The sequence below is a fragment of the Nanorana parkeri genome, unplaced genomic scaffold, assembly GCF_000935625.1.
Source record: "Nanorana parkeri isolate BGI_ZX_2015 unplaced genomic scaffold, ASM93562v1 scaffold244, whole genome shotgun sequence".
NCBI lineage: Eukaryota > Metazoa > Chordata > Amphibia > Anura > Dicroglossidae > Nanorana > Nanorana parkeri.
Genome location: NW_017306512.1, coordinates 1,197,309 through 1,216,868, shown reverse-complemented (window position 1 = coordinate 1,216,868; position 19,560 = coordinate 1,197,309). Strand labels below are relative to the sequence as shown.

Genomic DNA, 19,560 nt, shown 5'->3' with positions numbered 1-19,560 from the left:
TTTTTGGTTCAAACCCAAAATTTTTGTTTTTTTTTTTTTTTTTTTTTCTGTTACTTTTCAGTGATATCAGTCACCAACATAAATAATATCCCTAACGAGGGCACAGACAACAATTTAAAAAAAAAAAAACTGACAGATGCTCTGAACCCTTTCCACTCTATTCAAAACTTTAAAAAAATGTTTTGGCTTTAGTTGCAGTTTAAACAGCGTAGAAATTACTCTTTTATTCCATATCAACATCATCAGTAGAGAAATAATACAATCTTTGTTACAACATTGCTGCAATTCAAGCTTGGAGTACTCTGATTAGGCTTCTTACTCCAAGCTTTATAAAGCAGTGTTCCCCAACCCCGGTCCGCGGATCAAATGGTACCGGGCCGCACAGTCTCAGTGCGGTCCGGCCATGCAATATATGGCAGTGCACTGTCCCGGTGTTCGAACACCGGGGCCCCGCGCTGCCGACGGGCTTCACAGTGAGGGGGCGGGTCCTGTGACTCGCCTCCCCTCCCGGCCGCGTCTATAGTAACAGGCGGCGGGAGGGGAGGTGAGTCACAGGAGACGTGTGTGTGTCACATGCCCCGCCCCCTGCAGTGAGTGCACACATCGACACATCACTGCTGCTATCCTGGAAGGGGGAGTGCAAGGGGGGGCTCTTCATGTAATTAGATATGCGGATTATAATGGGGAATATTACACTGTAATTTTCCCTATTATAATCTATTTCTCTGTTATGTACTGCTATTTTATTATAAAGAACCTGTTAGGGTTCTGTCGCAACAGATTTGTATGGGCAATTTTTAAATGGAAGAAAAGAGCTACTTTTAAGCTGTTGTTTAACACTATGACACAGATCACTTTTTCAGGGCCAGTTAATGCATGATATGAATAAATTCAATGGCCATATTCAAGTAACAAGATACCAATCATGTTCTTTAGATAATGACATAAAGTCTACACTTGTAACTTGGCAGTCTTCTTGCATTGATCATAATATACACATTCAGGTTATGCTAAAGGGGCCAAAGGGAATAAAAATACCTTTTATTAAAACACTGTGTAATTTATAGCATTGGCTCTATAAAACAGAAGGTATTTATTTGTCATTATGTGATCACAAATCCAAACACTACACAGGAGCCATTGGCTTCCTCACTTGACTAGAAGCAGTTGTCAAATACCAGAAAAGGAATCTGACATTTGGTCTCATTATTACTTGTTTGTAATAAAAAAAATATTGTGCTTTTATATCAGAAAAAAAAATGAATAACTGGTATTTTACTTAATTTGCCTTCAGTAACCATTGCAATGCTGTGTACAGGTCTCTTCAGCAGCCAACTCTTATCTTCCATTATTTGAGAATGACATGAACTGTCACAATGCTACAAGTACACGTTTACCTCCTACATCCTAAGTAAGCAAACACATGAAAAGACAGACTACCTATTACTATTGCTGTGCTTTAACATAAGACTGATATGTCTTATGATAGCCAAAACTGTGCTCACAGAAACAAACTGAGGGGGAAAAAAGAAAACTGAATATTAAAAGTCTGTTATTCTTTAATGCACATTTAAATCCTTACTGTCTTTACAAGCGTTTTATAGCTGTAAAGCCAAAGTTTTCCCTAATTAGGTTTTAAACCACAAAAATAAGATAAACTCACCGTGTCGTCTAAGATGCCAATGCTTTTTACTGAGCCTTCTTCCTGCACATTTTGCTTCATGATGTATTCCAGAATTTACATTGGAACCATACAGCTAACTGCACAATTATCTTGTAATGTAGAAAGCTGCAATAGCTGTGGAGATGATCTGTCTGTGGTGCTGCAGTGCAAGCAGCTGCACAAAAACTGTGGGGGGAAAAACGCAACATCCAATCTAAGGGTTGTTGTGTTTTTAACCAATGGGATCTACAGTGTTTTGTAAGACGTCATTATTGCCCATTGAAGTTAGGTTGTTCTTCGAGAACAACCCATTTGTATGGATTATATAGTAAGGTGTGTAATGCTTAACTGAAAAAAACTTAAAATGTGTTATGTCACCTTTAATGTAGATCACATAGCCTTGCCCTGAAGCACACTAGAGATCATTATAAACCCAATAAAAGGTTTAAAAAGCTTTATTACAGAACACTCATTTAAAAGCTTTAAAGCATCATAGCAACTGACATCTAGATTTAAAATAGAAGGAAAGGTAATAAAATCACCCAGGTTTAAATTGTTGCTTGTCCACCATTCTTGTATATCCTGCATACTGGTTTTAATAAATCTCAAATGCAAATATCACAAAGCTTCAGCAAGTGTGTTTCTCTGTGTAGATGGTGGGCATGTCTTCATTTAAGTATGGCAAACCTTGGAGCTATTGATGTTTGTGGGATGATGTGACAGCTGCACGGACTCGTTATTAGTGATAGCTCAATTGTACACCGTATTGAAATACCCCTCCTTTCGAATCCCGAAGTTCCAAGCTTGGTCCTTCACAGAGCAACAAGGTCACCAGAGCTCTGCAGTCACGTGACCACTTGGAAAAAGTTAAAGTATTTCCATTGAGATGTAATATAAACTGTATACAAGAAATGTAAGTGCAGTGAGAAGGCAACATTTAAAATAAGGGTGGTTGTATTGTCTTTCCTTCTACTTATAGCACAATACTGATTTTAGATATTTGTCTGCATCAATAGTTTTATGTGGGAACAGAGTGTAAAGAATGGAAGACCACCAGGTATTTAGTTTGGCCTCAAATGCCACTCGCACATGCAGCATGGCTATGAGCTCTTGCTGACCTAAATGCACGTTCTTCTCTGTTCCTCCAACGATTCACTGGAGGACAAATGGGAGGGGGCCAGCACAGCTGGCTCTAGAGAGGCAGAGGCAGCTGTCATTCAGGCAGCAGGGTGGATCCCACCAATATTGCCTGGATCCTTTCCGGCTGCAGCACGGCTCTGCGCTGTCAGCATATAGCTGGCTATATGCTGACTTTGGGTCACAGGAGTACATTAGTAAACATACTTCTGTGACCAAAAAGATGTAAAGCCACAAAAAGGTGTGGCTTTACTCCTCTTTTTAACAAATAAAACATTTTCCATTAGTTTTTTTGTTGTATTCCTTTTGTAACTTGTTTCAGCACCACATAACAAGAGAAAAGCATAGACCTATATTAAAAAAAAAAAAACTGCCTTTTTTTTTTTTTTACATTAAAGGAGAACTATGAGGTGAGTGCTTTTCACTCATCTCATAGTTCTAGCCGACCTGTGACAATGAGACTGTCACAGGTCGGCTCAGTAGATTGGGAGGTGAGCGAACAAATACCGGCGTTCGCTCACCTCTCGATCCTGTCACGGCTCTCTGCCGTGACAGGGGAGGGGCTGGATTCCCCCCTCCCCGCCCATATCCGCCAGCGCTGACTGGCGGAACGGGAGGGGGCGGATACAGCTGGCTCTGCCTCCAGATAGGCAGAGCCAGCTGTCAGTCTCGCAGCTGGGCGGATCCCGGCACAATTGTCGGGATCCGCTTCAGCTGCGGCGTCTCAGTATACCGCGAGCTGCAGCTCGCGGTATACTGAGCCTGGGGTGACGGGAGGACGCTAGTTTGTGTCCTCCCGTTACCCCCTAAGGAGAACTATGGGGAAAAGACTTAACCCCATAGTTCTCCTTTTAACTTTGCCATGCTCTGTACCAGAAACATAATTTTAGAAGTATTTTAGATGGGACAAATTATAGAATAAAAAGTATACTTTTTATATAAACTAAAACTACTTTCTTATAAATATAAAGTGCACTGCACTATCCTAAATCAATATAAAACATAATATAATCTCCCAATCAATAATCACTTGATGTGCAAATATACCAGTGTTTATCAATCTGTGATAGATGTGCAAATAATATGTAAAAAACTATTCTAATACTTCATGCGTAAGAATTTAAAATATCCACAAAGGTAGTGACATTCTTTCACATAAACTTCATATTATACAAGTATTGATAGTGTCCACCCCATCGATTAGTGATAATCAAATATTCAGTGATGGTCTTCCTTCAGTGAATTCAACCATCCAACTGACCCACAATACTCTAATAAGTGCCGTGTTAAAACGTGACTCTCCCACTGTGCTCTCATAGAACACTCACCAGTCCACAATGACACTCTGAAAACAGAGGGTCATATAGCGCAGAATCCCAGCCTTCACAATCAAATCCAGCCTATGTAATCCATTGTTACCAGTTCTCCCCCCACTGCAGGTCTGCAGTAGAAAAGTATAAATTGCTCTGGTTCAGAGGTAAGTGGTTAAAATTTCAAGACTGTTCATATCAGCCTTATCTTGATCTGCTGAGGCCTTTCCTATGGACTAATCCATATCTTCCCTCATAATCAGGACTGGACAAATGCCAGGAGCCAGGTAGCCAACGTTCATTAAAAATGACCAGTAGCGCCCAACTTTTGGGGTTTTCTTTAGTCGTTGTCAATGGAGCTGGCTCCTAAAAACCCCTGCCCAAAATTTCATGGTGTATGCATCCATTGTCATGCAGGAACAGAAGGTAGAATTTGATATTAATTAAATCAGGAATAAAGTCCATAAAACTGCAGTGTTGGCAAGCTCCCTTGCTAGCGCCGACATTATCTCCCTGGCTTCTTCCTGGTGTGGGGTTTTTGGCCGTCTTGATAAACATAGAAATTCATTCATCCCGACACTGACGCGGACTTATCTAAAGAAGATTGCAATTAGGCAGGTGAGTTTGTTTTACTCCAGATGCGAATGTGTGAACTTGTCATTGTATAACAATGGCAAATAGATTTTGTTTCGTATATTCAAACTGTGATTACCGTATTGCAGGAATATTTGTATGCAGCTGTCTATAAAACGAAAAATGTGTGTCATTTATAATACAGGAAGAAGATACCTCTGTAAATGGTATAGAGTTTAAGATACTCAAAACGTTTCACCATGAAGTAAGAGTGGATGCTATAACCTGGAGTCCAGAAACTAGATGTGATGCGTTAACTCCTATTTTAAGGTACATTTTTCAAATATTTATTAAAGAAAACCTCCATTTACCGCAGCTTTGTATTCTTTAACCCCTTCGTGACGGGAGACGTACACTGTACGTCCAGCCACAAAGGGACCATTCACTTGTATAAGTGCATGACTATATCATCTTTCTGCAACCCAGTGTAGTGGTGTTTATTCATTGTCCAATCAGCAGTTTAAGGTGGGTTATTGACCAAGCTGTACTGTTTAAATGAAGCCAGTACTAAGAAAAATACAAAGCTACCATTGTTGAACTTTGTGGAAAAATAATTGTACACTCACACACACACTACATTGATGACAGCTTCCAAGCGCATACATGTCCCACTGTGAGCACTGGCATCTTAATCTACGTCAGATCAGAGTTGGTCTTTAATACCATCCGGCTTTCTAATCTCTAAACTGATGATAATTCTTTATGAATCCGGAGCAACCTTAGCGACAGATTCTTAAAGTGGTGTAATTAAGAACTACCTCAATCTGTCGCATGTGTCCGCAAAGATACCGAAACTGACGACAGGGCTTTTTTGGATTTGCCGCAAGACATTTTAAAGGTCCATACTGCCAGAAAAGCGGTGCTAAGCCTGTATTGAATTTCCCCAATGTCTTTTCCTGATGTTCTGCAACACCCTCTTTGAGAATGGGGCAGCTTTGCCTTAACTGTGGCTGGTTGCCAAATGGTGTACTATAAAATTCTTGGGTGTTTTGGAATCGAAGCTTTCAGCTCAAAATGAAGCCTATTATAAGCTGTAGAGTACTAAATGTGTCTCTTTTCCAACTAGATTTTGTACAGCTGCTGGAGATAAAACATTACGAGTATTCACATCTGACTTTCATGAAGAGAATAAGTGCAAGGTAAGGCTCAGGCTGTATGGTCTTCAAGCAGCCGCTTTTGTCAATAAAACCTGGGTCTGTACAGGACAATTGCAGTTTCAACAGCTCTTCCCATTAAGAGACAACGAATGTGTAAAAGAGTAGGCATATAGATAAACTTTGGCTTCCTCCCTTTAGTGCTGCTGTATATTGGTCACCAAGTGGGTCAGAAAATGACAAATTCTGCCTTACATTAAACCTGTTTATTCTGTGTTTATCCCTATTTCTACTCCTACACATGATCTGATATTATTTTGTTGCTCATTGTCAAAATCAGTTAATATTCACTATATTTTTTTTTATTGTTGAGCTATGTAAACTATCAATAACATCAGACATCTTTGGGAATATACAGTATATAACACATGAAGGTCTATTTATAAATGTTTTCACACATATTGACACAAGTTTCATCCATGATTCACACTTTTTTTAAGTTGGATCCAATTGGGAAATATGTAAATCCTGGCTGAAAGTTGTGTAAATCGTGTGTGAAAACATTTATAAAGTGACCCCATGATCTGTTGTCTTATATTTTATCATTATGTCCCATTAAGTATATATGCTTTTCAAGCAACACATACACAGCATGTAACATACCTTTCCAGTGGGATAAAAACGCCAATGTGTAACTCTCTGAAGTAGGACATTGCTTTAATAAGATAACAACTATAATATAATTTTGTAAATGCAGTAATGTTTAGCAACCAATTGCACTTTTAGTGGGGTCAGGCCACTTCAAGACAAATTCTGTTTGTTATAAATCACTGCATATTGCACTGTGGTCATATCTAACCAAATGAGCCTCCTAGTGTATAAAACAGATTTCTAGTAGCCACGTTAATTGTACAATTACATAAAGTAACCGCTCATTCTTTTTTTACATGTTCTTTTCTATTTCTGAAGGTCATAGATGGTCATTCTGGCTACATCAATGATGTGGTGTTCTGTTCTTGTGAAGGAAATGATATTGCAAGTGTCAGTGATGACCACACATGCAGGTAAGACATATACGAGTCCAAAATGATGTGCCTAATGAGAACTTCAAATTCCTAGACAGGATGTTGGAGACAACTGCAGAATGAATCTTTTTTTTTTTCTAAAGTCTCCGAGTTATTGTGATTTGTTCCCCCCCCCCATATAGTTATTAGATTTACACTGTATACTTCTCTCCAGATGCCCCTGACTCCCTTTTAGATTTCCACTGGCTTCCTTTGCAAATCAATCAGACGGGAGCATTCCAGACTCAGATACCCATTTGAAAGCAATTTGTGATGACTGGAGAAAGCTCTAAAAGAAACTAGGGAAGGGGAATACAAAAAAAATATTTGTTAATTTAGCAGAAATCCAGTGTGCTCCCAACTTCCTGTTTGGGCTGACAACACTGCAGCTCTGTTCTCCAAAAGAAGATACTTTAAGGACACTTGCACCATTCAACACTATTATAATTCAAAAGGAGGAAAGGTTAAAAGCTGCCTGGCCTAACGAACGCTTCACATGGTAGCATATATACTTTCTTAAAGGTAATGGCTGCTGCTTTGCCTTTGCTGCACTGAAACCTTAAACATTGTTGTCAGCCTTGCCTCCAGAACTGCGCCTATCTCCACTTCCCAAACACGGTGTGCAGGAAAAGGGCTTTTTGGAGATGTAGTAGATGTGTAGTTCTGGAGCTATGTCTACATCAGCAGTAACTGAGCTCCCATAAACTACGAGGACTTTACAAGTGATGATATCACAGGGAGAAAGCCGGTAACAAGGTAACAGAAAAAAATAAATGCTATGACATGCCAAATTTGGGCAATGTCTGGCCATAAACTTTAAAGTAAACCTTTGAGAGAAATATGGGGGGTGTCTTTGCAGACTCCTGAAACTGGGGTTGATGCCCAAGTCCATGGAGAAGAAAAAAACCTACTTTGCAGTAACCCCCCCCCCTTCCGAAACACAATGCAAGGGTTAAATGCAAATTTTTTTCTTTGGGGTAGAGGTATAAGAAGTAATACCTCGGTTCATGAAAGTTTAGCAAAATGTTGCTTCTGTTCGCGAACTCCACATCGGGTGACGAGCACGACCGCAGCCATCTTCCCCGCTCTGACACTGGTCATAGCTTCATCTAGTCGAGATTGCGGTCTGATCACAGTTTGATTCGTTTCGCGACAAGAATCGTGGAACAAATTAATTTTGTGAACCAAGGTAGGGCTGTACTTTCCTTATTTCTTGCTCCAGCAGGCTTCCTTCATCTGTGTGACAGGTTCCATGAGGCCTCCTCTTTAAGGTGCTCGTGGCTGCATGCCTGCCTCCTCCACATACAAGGCTGGGCCACTGCAACGTGTAGTTTTTTTCTTCCAGCCTGGAGTTGGGCTTTAATTAAAGAGCAAAGACTGTGCACTGAGCAAAGAGAGCAAAGTGTTCACTGAGCTTGGTGAATACGCTGAAGCTGTGTTCGGTTTAACAAACCAGGCCTGTAATCAAAAATCCAGTATGTTTAATTGCACTTTATTTGGGTATTCAAAGTGAACAAAGGTTCCCTTTTTTTTTTTACTAGCATACAGGTGAAACTCGAATAATTAGAATATCGTGCAAAGTTCATTTATTTCACTAATGCAACTTAAAAGGTGAAACTAATATATGAGATAGACTCATTACATGCAAAGCAAGATAATTCAAGCCGTGATTTGTCATAATTGTGATGATTATGGCTTACAGCTCATGAAAACCCCAAGAACCCCAAATCCACAACCTCAAAAAAGTAGATTATTACATGCAATCAATAAAACAAGGATTGTACATAGAACAATATCGGACCTCTGAAAAGTACAAGCATGCATATGTACTCAGTACTTGGTTTGGGCCCCTTTTGCAGCACTTACTGCAATTACTTTTGCACGATATTCTAATTATTCGAGTTTCACCTGTACACTTTGAAAAGTGAACAGCCTTTTTTCATTTAGTAAATCAGCCAAATGATTTGGAAAAGTATGCAGATTAGGAAGGTTTTTTTTAGGAATGCACCGATACCACTTTTTTAAGGCCGATACCAATTACCGATACTTTTTCTTAAAGGGACAGGTCACATTTTTTCTAAAGCAATACAAAATCATGATTTTAGGTCAGTTCCTTAATATTATGAAGAACATGAACACTCTGTATACGAGTACTCATGCAAATACTCGGTATCGCGCAGATACTGATGCTTGTATCGGTGCATCCCTAGTTTTTTTGTATGCGTACTTGTTCTAGGTTAGATGCATGGGGGGTTGATTTCCTAAATGAACTGTTCACTTTGCAAAGGAGTTTTCACTGTGCAAGAATACCCAATCACATGAATACTCAGGAAAATTAGAAAAAATAACTTTTTTTGCTAACATGTGATTGGATGCTGGAAGCCAGCAGAGCTTTACCTCTTTCACTAAGTTAAGGGAAACATCCCCCTGCAAAGTGAACAACCCAGTTGCCTTTAGTAAGTCAAACTCCTTAGAGTTTTAAAACAAAGGGTGCAGCATAGCAGCCAGGTAACTAATATTAGTAGAATGAAAAGTCAGCCATTGTATTGTTTTGGGAAATATTTATTTTAACAGTGGTTGGAATAACATATGAGCCAAATAGGAAGTCAATTATTTTTAATCAGCTAGTCACCACATAGACTTGGATTGTGAGAAGGAACAGTAAAACATAACCACTGTGTAGTTCTACAAGGTAAGAAGACAGGGCATTTAATGAGCAAATATGGTTGTCTCTTAAACAATAACAAACTATACATATAAACACATTTTTTAAAAATGGGAAACCCACCATCATAAGATTTACAACAAGCTTATATCTTTTACATGTAAATCTAAAACGAAAATTCATAAATTCCTTTTTGAGGCTCTAAATTTTTAAACTATAATTTCTCTCTTGTCCATTGAAGGGAACAGAAATTCAGATACTGCTGGGTTTTACTGCCATCTGCAGGAGGAATGAACACCGCCAAGTAAATAAATTGTGGCCCAGCCCAGGATAACCTCTAAAGCTGGCCATACACTATGCACATTCTGACCGGTTCTTGAATTTGTACAGTGTGTTTCGCTGTCAGAATACAATGAAAGCAGTAGGGGTGACCCTGTCTCTGAAGTCTTACTTTGTGAGTAAGGTGAGATGGGCTGAAGCATCAGAAGTTACCCCACTATAGCACCATTGGTTGCCTTTTACATTTTCTACCACAGTGGTAAGGGTTAATGCTGAGGGACTGAGTGCATCCTCTAGGTGGGATGTCATGCACTCTCTGTCCTGTAATTAAATGTAGAGGAATCCTTCACCAGCTGCTATTCTTGTTTTCCAATTACCACATAGAACTCTGGCTTGTTCCTACTGCATGCTTACAGTTACCAGGTCACTTCCAGCCCTCTGACCCTCATCAACACCAGTTGCTTGGGATTTTGTGTACTTAAGTCCTTGGGCCTAGTTGCATCCTGTGGCAGCAGTATCTCTGTTCATAGACACAGTATATACAGTGTGGAAAATCATTATTTGATCCCATGCAGATTTTGCATGTTTGCCCACTTACAGAGAAATGAAAGGTCTATAATGATAGAGCCAGAATATCAACCACAAATCCAGAAAAAAAACATGATACAAATGTTATAAATTGAGTTGCAGTTCAGTGAGTAAAATAAGTATTTGATCACCTACCAACCAACAATAATTCTGGCTCCCACAGACTGGCTATGTGGTACACAGATTAGTCCTGTCAATTTAAGAAGGTGCTCCTAACGACAACTCATTATGTATATAAAAGACACCTGTCCACAGAATCTCTTTCTTCCATTCACACCTCACCACCATGGGCAAGACCAATCAGCAAGAAGCTTGGTGAGAAGGAAACAACTGTTGGAGCGATTATTCACAAATTGAAGGAATACAATATAACCATCAATCGCCCTCGGTCTGGAGCTCCATGCAAGATTTCAACTCATGGGGTAAGGATGATCATGAGAAAAGTGAGGGATCAGCCCAGAACTACACGGGAGGAGCATGTGAATGATATCAAGGCAGTTGGGACCACAGTCACCAAACAAACCATTGGTAACACAATACACCGCCATGGATTGAGATCCTGCAGTGCCTGCAAGGCCCCCCTCTTTAAGTTTGCCAATGAACACTGACTATGACCCCAAGAACACTATCCCTACAGTCAAGCACGGAGGTGAAACATTATGCTTTGGGGCTGTTTCTCTGCTAAACGTACAGGCCGACTTTGCCGCATTGAGGGGCCAATGGACGGGGCCATGTATTGTAAAATCTTGGATGAGAACCTCCTTCCCTCAGCCAGAACACTGAAGATGGGTCGTGGATGGTTCTTTCAGCATGACAATGACCCAAAATATACCGCCAAGGCAACAAAGCAGTGGCTCAAGAAGAAGCACATTAAGATCATGGAGTGGACTAGCCAGTCTCCAGACCTTAATCCTATAGAAAATGTATGGAGGGAGCTGAAACTTCGAGTTACCAAGCAACAGCCAAGAAACCTTAAGGATTTAGAGAAGATCTGTAAAGAAGAGTGGACCAAAATCCCTCCTGAGATGTGTGCAAACCTGGTAACCAACTACAAGAAATGTCTTACCTCTGTGCTTGCCAACAAGGGTTTCTCCACCAAACCTTCCTTCCTTCCATCTGCTTTTTTTTATTTCAGGTCGGGGGCTTGGCTTTATCAGGTCTCAGATTTTGGCGTTGGTTCTTCAGGTGACCTTTGCACTGCTGGCAGTCCCCCTGTTACGTTTCATTGGGCTTGTGGGAGGTTGTTGCTCTGTTGCCCACCCCTCAGTTGAACTCCTTTTGGATTTCCCTATAGTAAATTCTTGTGCCTTCAGTGGACAAGAAGGAAAACTTACCATAAAAATACTTTTCTTGAAGTCCTTTCAGGGGCACAGACCTTATCACTCTGTTTATATTAATGCCATTGGTACTGCTTTGCCACAAAACTGAGGCATGCTGGGAGCAGCAGGATTTATACAAGGCTGGCCCACAATTTTTTGTTTGCCAATGTCCATTCCACCTGTAGATAGCAGTATGACCTTACAGTATATGAATTCCTGTGGTCCCCAATGGACAAGGATTTTACAGTAAGTACAAAAATCCTATTTTGTTGTTTTTCATAGTCAAGAGCTAAACCTAAATAGGGGTTTATTGAGTTCCATTTTCTCCAATTCAAATCAGCACATTGTCGGCATTTGCTTCTCAAATGTTTCTGTGTAGCGATGGCTTAAATCTTGGCAAAGTATTATGACATTGGAAAGAAACCAGAAAGCATTGCCAACTATATTAAAAACTAAGTACACTCTAAAAGAACACCAAGAGCGTTTTCAAAAGGTCAACTTGTTCTCATTCTGCCTAATTTCAAATACATAATTTCTCTTGTAAAGTGTAGCTGTTACAGCTGAGACTTGCATCCATTCATTCAGGCAAAAAAAGACCTGTCTTTTATCCATAAATAGTCTCTATATACATTGGGGTTTACAATATTAGATTATTCTGTTACATCTTCGCATGCCATACCTTTTTATCAACCACTTTTAATAGCTAATATTTGTATTTTACCCTTTGGTAGCTGTTGGCTTAGTGCCTATACTCCTAAAAGTATGTACATTTTACATAATTTTGACCACACTGTGCATAAGCAATTTTATATTATTCCACAGTTCCTCCTTATGATCTCTACATGGAGTTGCTTTGCGATCACATGCCATAGTCTAGCTATTGCCTTTGGTTGGTAGTAGGGCTTGTTCCTGCACATATCTGGAGCTCACGGCAGGTGTCTAAATGTGTGCCTGGATACCCAGTCATTTTAATGCCATGCATTACAGCACTGCTCTGGGGGGTTGTCTCTGTTATATGCATGTAAAACAATATAATAAATGCAGATCCCCACTTGGCTTGTGAATACAAATGTGATCCTTGTGCTCTTTTTTGTTGGTGTATGCATTACAGTACACAAGAAAGTAATATGGGTACTGCCATGAAAGAAAGATGGATACTGCCATTGTTGACTTCTAAAAATGCTAGTTTTCCGGCTTGAATGCTTCTTAGTGATGCATGCAGAACAAATGGGCGTCAGAGAAAAGTCATGAACCTACGGGATTGTGAATCAGCAGTGGCAGTGCTGATAGCCATGCCACCTGCAACATTTTTCCATCCCACTGTAGTGCAAGCAGGCACAGTCAACCTGAGAGTGGTAACTCTGCACTTAATTCTGGAGCAGGGAAGCATCCTTGCCACACAACCACAAAAGGTGAACTTCACTGAAGGGATCAACAGATATTTGTGGGACTTAGAGAAAACTTAATGCGCAGATAGATGCACGTGTAATTAAGTGTTGCAGCTCATAATGTTAATAGGAGGCCAAAGTTCTACTTTCATGTTTTGCTTTTTCTTTCTTTATAATTTATTTTAGAATTTGGGATTTAGGAGGAAATCAGATAGCCAAGTTTATGCTGCGATCTCCTGGGATGAGTGTGGCTTGGCATCCAGAAGAAGCATTCAAGGTAATGTGTCACTTTTATATGGGATCAAGTACATGTGGTTTCTTTTTATAAGTTGAAATGCAGTCTGCTATATACTGCCAACTTGTTTTACCCCCAGTTATATTCTATGCACAAAGGGTTGCTGCATTCTAATCAATTGTATTGTCACACTCGCTGTGACACTGGTTTTAACTATTGGAAAGCAATATCAGGAATGCATTTTTCCACATTTGCAGATGCTGATGTGGCTCTGTTGCCCAATTTCCAGTAGCGCATGAGTTGTGAGGATTTTCCAGTCCAGGGCATGTGCATGTTGGGTAGGTATGCGCTTATGGTTAACCCTGGAAGCTGCAGGTATAAATGCATCACTGGGTGCACTGTGCCATGTGCTACATGTTTTCAGGAGTGAGCTGTTCACGCCTACCTTTTCTTTTTCTGGCCCATTTTACTTTTTATTAACTGTTTACTTGTATTTCTGTGGGCAGGGGTTTCCTAACCAATTACAGACCCCCCAATATGTGCCCATACCCCCTTTACCAGACTTTCAAAATCCTCAGTAGCAGCAGGACTGCCAGGACAAAGTCATCCAATGCCCAAAGTGGAAGATGCAGAATTGCACTTACCCAAAGCAAGACAGTCTGCACTGTAAAAAAAAAAATGCTGGTAACTTTATTCATCCAGATAACATAAGCAGAGAGTCTTCTATGAGAGGAGGAGGTCCCAAGTGGGGGACTCTGCTTATGTTGTCCTGATGAATAAACTTACCCTTTGGATGAGGCTAACCGTGCTATGGGTTGATAGTGACAGGCCTTTAGGAGATGAAATTATACAGTAACCAGTGAGGGTATACATATGGCCTCCCAGTAACTCCCTGGAGACAGGCAGCACAAACCACAGTTGCTCTAGACTTACCTTGGCCAGTTGCAGTAATGAAAGGCCGTATGTCACTTCAAACCTTTTTTAATAACCGAATAGCCACACAGTGAAACATTTCAGGAGTTGAATTTAGGGACTGAGCGGCATGGCATTTGACTGTTACATATAAGTTGTGGTTTGAAGTGGAGTGAGGGTGCACCCCTAGGACAGCACCCGACCTGTGTGCGTCTCTCTCTGCTCTGCATAAGCAGAACTCCAGGACTGAACTGTGTTTCCCCTTTCTTTATCTGCACACTGTCAGTCCAGCTCAGAAAGGGGACAGCAGCATTAGAGGTGGTAAGTGGAACAGTGTGCCTGTGCTGTTTTACCTTTCTGTTCCTCCTCCTCAGTCCTCACCTCTTCACATGGCTGGGAAAAAAAGCATTGGCCGGGACCTAAAAATTCACAGGGCCACATAGCAAAAATGTAAATGGACCCCAGCAGAAAAAACAAAACCAATTTATAACACCCTAATTACCATGGCTGGTGACAAAAAAACCTAAAGAGGATGCGGTGGTGATCTTGAGGTAAGCATAGATCAGTTAAGGGGAGGGTAGGTCCTTATTCAGCCAAGGGGCCAGAGAAAAATGATAAGTGTACATTGTATAAAAGTGCCTATTCTGCGCTGCCTCATTAAGTGTAATGTACAGAATGGTATATAGGGTGAGGTGGTGCGGAATAGTAAATTCTCTTCCATTCATTGAAGGATACCACGGAGAAAGTCCTGATTGAAAGGGGATTTGTGAGCCTCTGAAACCTGTTGGCTACTTTGTATGTACTTTGCATTAGGATCATTACTGTTACACTGGATCACTCAAATAATTGTGACCCTCTTTTGCAATTTCTTTTGGTGTACCTCGAGCATCAAATGAATAACACTTGATGATCAAGAGCAACCATTGAAGACCAAAGACCATACTAGGTCACACACGCTCCTGTGGTCCAGTTCTCCACTGATCTCTACCTTGAGGTTAAGAGTGGAAGAACAGAGTTACAAATATTTTGGAAGCTGAAACGGTTAACGATACTTTAAATGCATTTTGATTGTTTACAATTTTAATTGTTTAATTGTTTTTTTTATAGTGTATAAACCTCTGCTTTTCTTTAGCTAATGACAGCAGAAAAGACCGGCACCATACGTTTTTATGACTTGACTACACATCAGGCCATTCTTTCCCTTGAGTCTATGCAAGTGCCTCTGATGTCTGCAGACTGGTGCTTGAAGAACACCTTCAGAGTTGGAGCAGTTGCAGGAAATGACTGGGTCATTTGGGAGATGCCACGCTCAAGGTTAGTGCTCATTTTTTTCTCTTTTACATAGGGGACTTTTGTGATATTTTTATGCTAATTTTCTCTCCAAGTTAAAGCTCAATAGCAAATGATACAATGTTTAGGTGAAGTGTAAAACGCATTCTAAAAGAAGATGAGCAAATTGAAAAATCGTTAACTGCAGCAAACACAGAATGAGAGCCACACTGAGGGCTTGTTCACAACAAGCACGGTCTAGGAGCAGAGCAGATCTGTTACAGACCAGATCAAAACTGTGTCCAATGTGTCCCAATGGTATTTTGGGCTCTAGTTCCCACTGCAGCGTTCAGTTCCAGAGCATGTTTTAAAAAAACTGCAGCAAGCCCTATTTTACCTGCTCTGGAACATATGAAAACGCATCAAAAACGCATGCAAACGCACTGAAAGCCCATTTTAAATGAATTTTTTTTTAACCAAAAACAGCCCTGAACGCATCTGCCTGTGCAGAAACTCATGCAGATCTGGTCTGCATTTGGTGTGAACAAGGCCTGAGGTAAGGTCCTTCTTTAGCTCCCTTCCAGGCCAGGTTTAGGGTGGAGTCACTAAATTGTTGTGAAAAGATTCTGAAATAGCTGCAGACCATTACAATATTACATTCCGTCCATTCTTTTATTTTGATTTATAGAATGATTGTAAATAAGTAGACACTTACCCATATGACTTACTCAAGTGCTGTTATTTGCTATAGGCTCCCCTATTACTATATGAAACAAAGTTAATATTTTGAATTTGTTTCAGCTATCCTCAGGATAATAAGCCTTCACATGCTGACAGAGCAAGATTGTTCAGGTATATATACGTTTTATAACCTTTTTTCTTTAATTTTGTTTTCTTTATACCAAAAATCCAATTTTACATTTGACTTAATTTGGGGTTCCAGTTTAACCACTTGCTGACCAGGTGTTTACACCCCCTTCCTGTCCAGGCCATTTTTCAGTACTTTGGCTGACGTTTATTCCGTCATGCAACGCTGTACTGAAATTAATTTTGTACCATTTTTTGGGGACAGATACTTTCTTTTGGTGGTATTTAATCACCACTGGGGTTTTTATTTTTTACTATACAACAAAAAAGTACTAAAAATTTTAAACATCAACAAGCAGCATCCATTGTAAGTGATTTAATCAGCATTTGAAATAGCTTAAAAGTCTTTTGACTTTAATATCACTTTAAGGTTATTGATTTCATACCCCGGTCTTTCTTATCTGACTTTCTCACTTGAATAAAAGAGGATCACAGACAGTATTCCATTGTTTGTTGCAAGAAAAAAAAAATGAGAGCAGGGATATAAAAGAGTCAACATGTAAACCCAAGAACAAAATAGTGATATATTGTAGTTTAACAATAATGGTGTAATGAAGTGTACAGCGCTAAATGCCCTTCAGGAAATTAGATAACGGTAGGGATCATATGGTGTCACCTCCGTGTCAAGCAATCGTGAAACAGTGTATATATAATAAATATTTGTGTAAAAACTTATAGTACGTTATAAAATGTGTCAGCAGGTGTCATAAAAGGCGTGTCATACATGAACCTTATTAAATAAATAAACAAAAATCTTCAATAAAGGAAATAAGCCTGTAAAGCAAAACCTAATGGAGCCAGCACATCTAAGGACTGGTAAGCTGCAATATTTTACATGTTCTTAGCTTTAGATATGCTTTAGTTAAAGCAAATAATGTGTAACAAAGGGTTAACAAAAGGTGAAAAAAGTGTGCTCTGCAGATACGTTAAGGTGTTTTTAAAGTGGTGGGCCCTAATACGACTGTTGACATGTTTCCACTGTAGGTGGTCTAAATGTAATGAGAACTTGTTTGCAACCACGGGATGTCCAGGGAAGATGAACAGCCAACTTCTTATTCATCATTTAGGACACCCTCATGTAAGATGTTTATTTTGCTATTTAATGGTAATAATGGTTCGTTTTTAAATTTGAACATTAATCAAGTGCCCTTTCTTCTGTAGCCCATCCTCATTGGATCTGCCTCTGTGGGATCTGGACTCAGCTGGCACAGGACTCTGCCACTCTGTGTAGTTGGTGGTTACCGAAAGCTGTTTTTTTGGCTCACTGAAATGTAAACTTTCAAAATGTATTAAAAAAATTATAAAGTTTGTAATAAAGATTTGTATATAAATTGGACAGATATACAGTATATGTTTTTGTCAAGTACATACATAATAGGTAGTGAATAAGTCTAACACTAACGGGTATTTATTACCTCTCCTAGAGATCACGGTACTCCCTCTGACAATGACTTCATCCACTTTTCTCTCCAGAAGGACGGTGCCATCTTTGTTCAGCCATCACTCAGGGCCATCTACTTTATGGACTTACACGCTGGTTTAGAGATGACACAATCATGTACATTGTGGTTCCCTTGTAGTTCTTGGCTTTGTTTATAAATGTCCAACCGAGATCAACCCACTGCTGCAACTTCTCACCTTGTGACTTGCTGCAAAGTTACAAGATTGCAGTGTAATGATTGGGAAAGTGAAGACCTTGAGGAAATGCTTCCTCCTTCCTTCAGAAAACAAATACATATAGATTTGCACTGCAACCAATCAGCTTTGGGTGACCGTGTTGCCAGCATACTCCGTGGCATCGCCACGCACTGCCACAAGTCTTTTCAATTCCTCTAAAATACTGCAGTAGCTCACTGTAAAACCAAATGCACAAAACCCCACATTCTGTTTTTGGGGATTTTGTTAACCTAACTGGAGGTCCCTTTTTAAAAGTTAACTAGTGACTTTTCTGAAGGTTTGTAAAAATGAAATGTAATGCCCTAGATAGACAAAGTGACCGTCTCTATAAGCAGTACATTTCATTTCACCTTTGAGACACAGGTTTTGCTTCAAAGCAATATTAAACTCTCCAACTTTTTTTTTCCATAATGAATTGAGATTAAACAAATATAAATTGTTCAGCAAAGTATTTCTTTACATTTTTGCCCAAGCACTTATCGTCATCAAGTTTCCAAACTGCTGCAACTCTGTTTGGCTTCCCTGAACTTCCTGTCTAGTACAAGATCATAAGGCACAGCACAGTCTCCAGCAACCATCCATCTACTAGTTTGGAGAAGGGAGGAGGAGAGGGGATCAGGGGAGTGTCGTGCCTTGTGTTTGTGGAGACGCACACAGCTTACTAGCATACACAAGGGTGGCTCCATAGCACCCTGCAATGGTAAGGAGCCACCCTAAAACAGGATATCAGTGATCAGGGTGTGCTGTTACAACCGTTTGTATAAACATGACACAATGCGTAATCATGGTTAATATTCATATTAATGTTAAGTGAGAATTATAAAGTAAATTTTCTGAAAGGAGAACTATGAGGCAAGTGAAAATCACTCAGCCTCACAGTTCTTGCTGACCTGTGACAATGAAACTGTCACAGGTCGGCTCAATAGATCGGGAAGTGAGCGAACACATAGCGTCGCTCACTCACTTCTATATAACTCTGTAAAAGATAATCTACAAGAAGATCAACTTGTATTCCTGTTTTTCTTTCAAAAGATAGCAAGTGTTCCCGTCAGAACGCCAGAACACTTTGCCTTGGTAGACTACACTACTGTCATAAATTGTCAGTGTTTCCAAACGTGATGGCTGGCAATTCCGGCAGTGGGAGAGTTGTAAAGGATGCTCATAATTTCAGCTCAGAACTTGGGGTGAGATGGATCAAGAATAGGTGTTAGGCCAGGGGCATGCTGATGGTTACTTTCAGTTGAAGGGGTCATCCCAATAGTCCTCCTTTAAACATTACTAGCATATTACCAGTATAGCTGGTTAATATACTGCCATCTTATGGGCATTTTGGTTATTGCACCATGTTTTTCTGCATTCCCTCCCTTGTGTGTTATGTTCCGCCCTTCTTCTAAGAGTTGTCCTCATGGCATCAAAATGGTTGCTTGTGACATGGACACACGTTAATCTGCTTTCATGGG

At 40.0% G+C, this 19,560-nt stretch overlaps 1 protein-coding gene across 1 annotated transcript in view; it reads left to right on the top strand.

The window, feature by feature from the left end:
* NUP37 (nucleoporin 37) overlaps positions 1–17,768 on the top strand; it is a 24,529-nt gene extending 6,761 nt beyond the window's left edge. Inside the window, exons 3-10 of the mRNA XM_018556642.1 lie at positions 4,889–5,013; positions 5,810–5,882; positions 6,807–6,901; positions 13,327–13,417; positions 15,420–15,601; positions 16,358–16,408; positions 17,408–17,501; positions 17,585–17,768. Of these exons, the coding sequence (XP_018412144.1) occupies positions 4,889–5,013; positions 5,810–5,882; positions 6,807–6,901; positions 13,327–13,417; positions 15,420–15,601; positions 16,358–16,408; positions 17,408–17,501; positions 17,585–17,698 (825 nt within the window). The 3' untranslated portion in view covers positions 17,699–17,768. The remainder of the gene's footprint in view (positions 1–4,888; positions 5,014–5,809; positions 5,883–6,806; positions 6,902–13,326; positions 13,418–15,419; positions 15,602–16,357; positions 16,409–17,407; positions 17,502–17,584) is intronic.
* Positions 17,769–19,560: the final 1,792 nt, after the last annotated feature.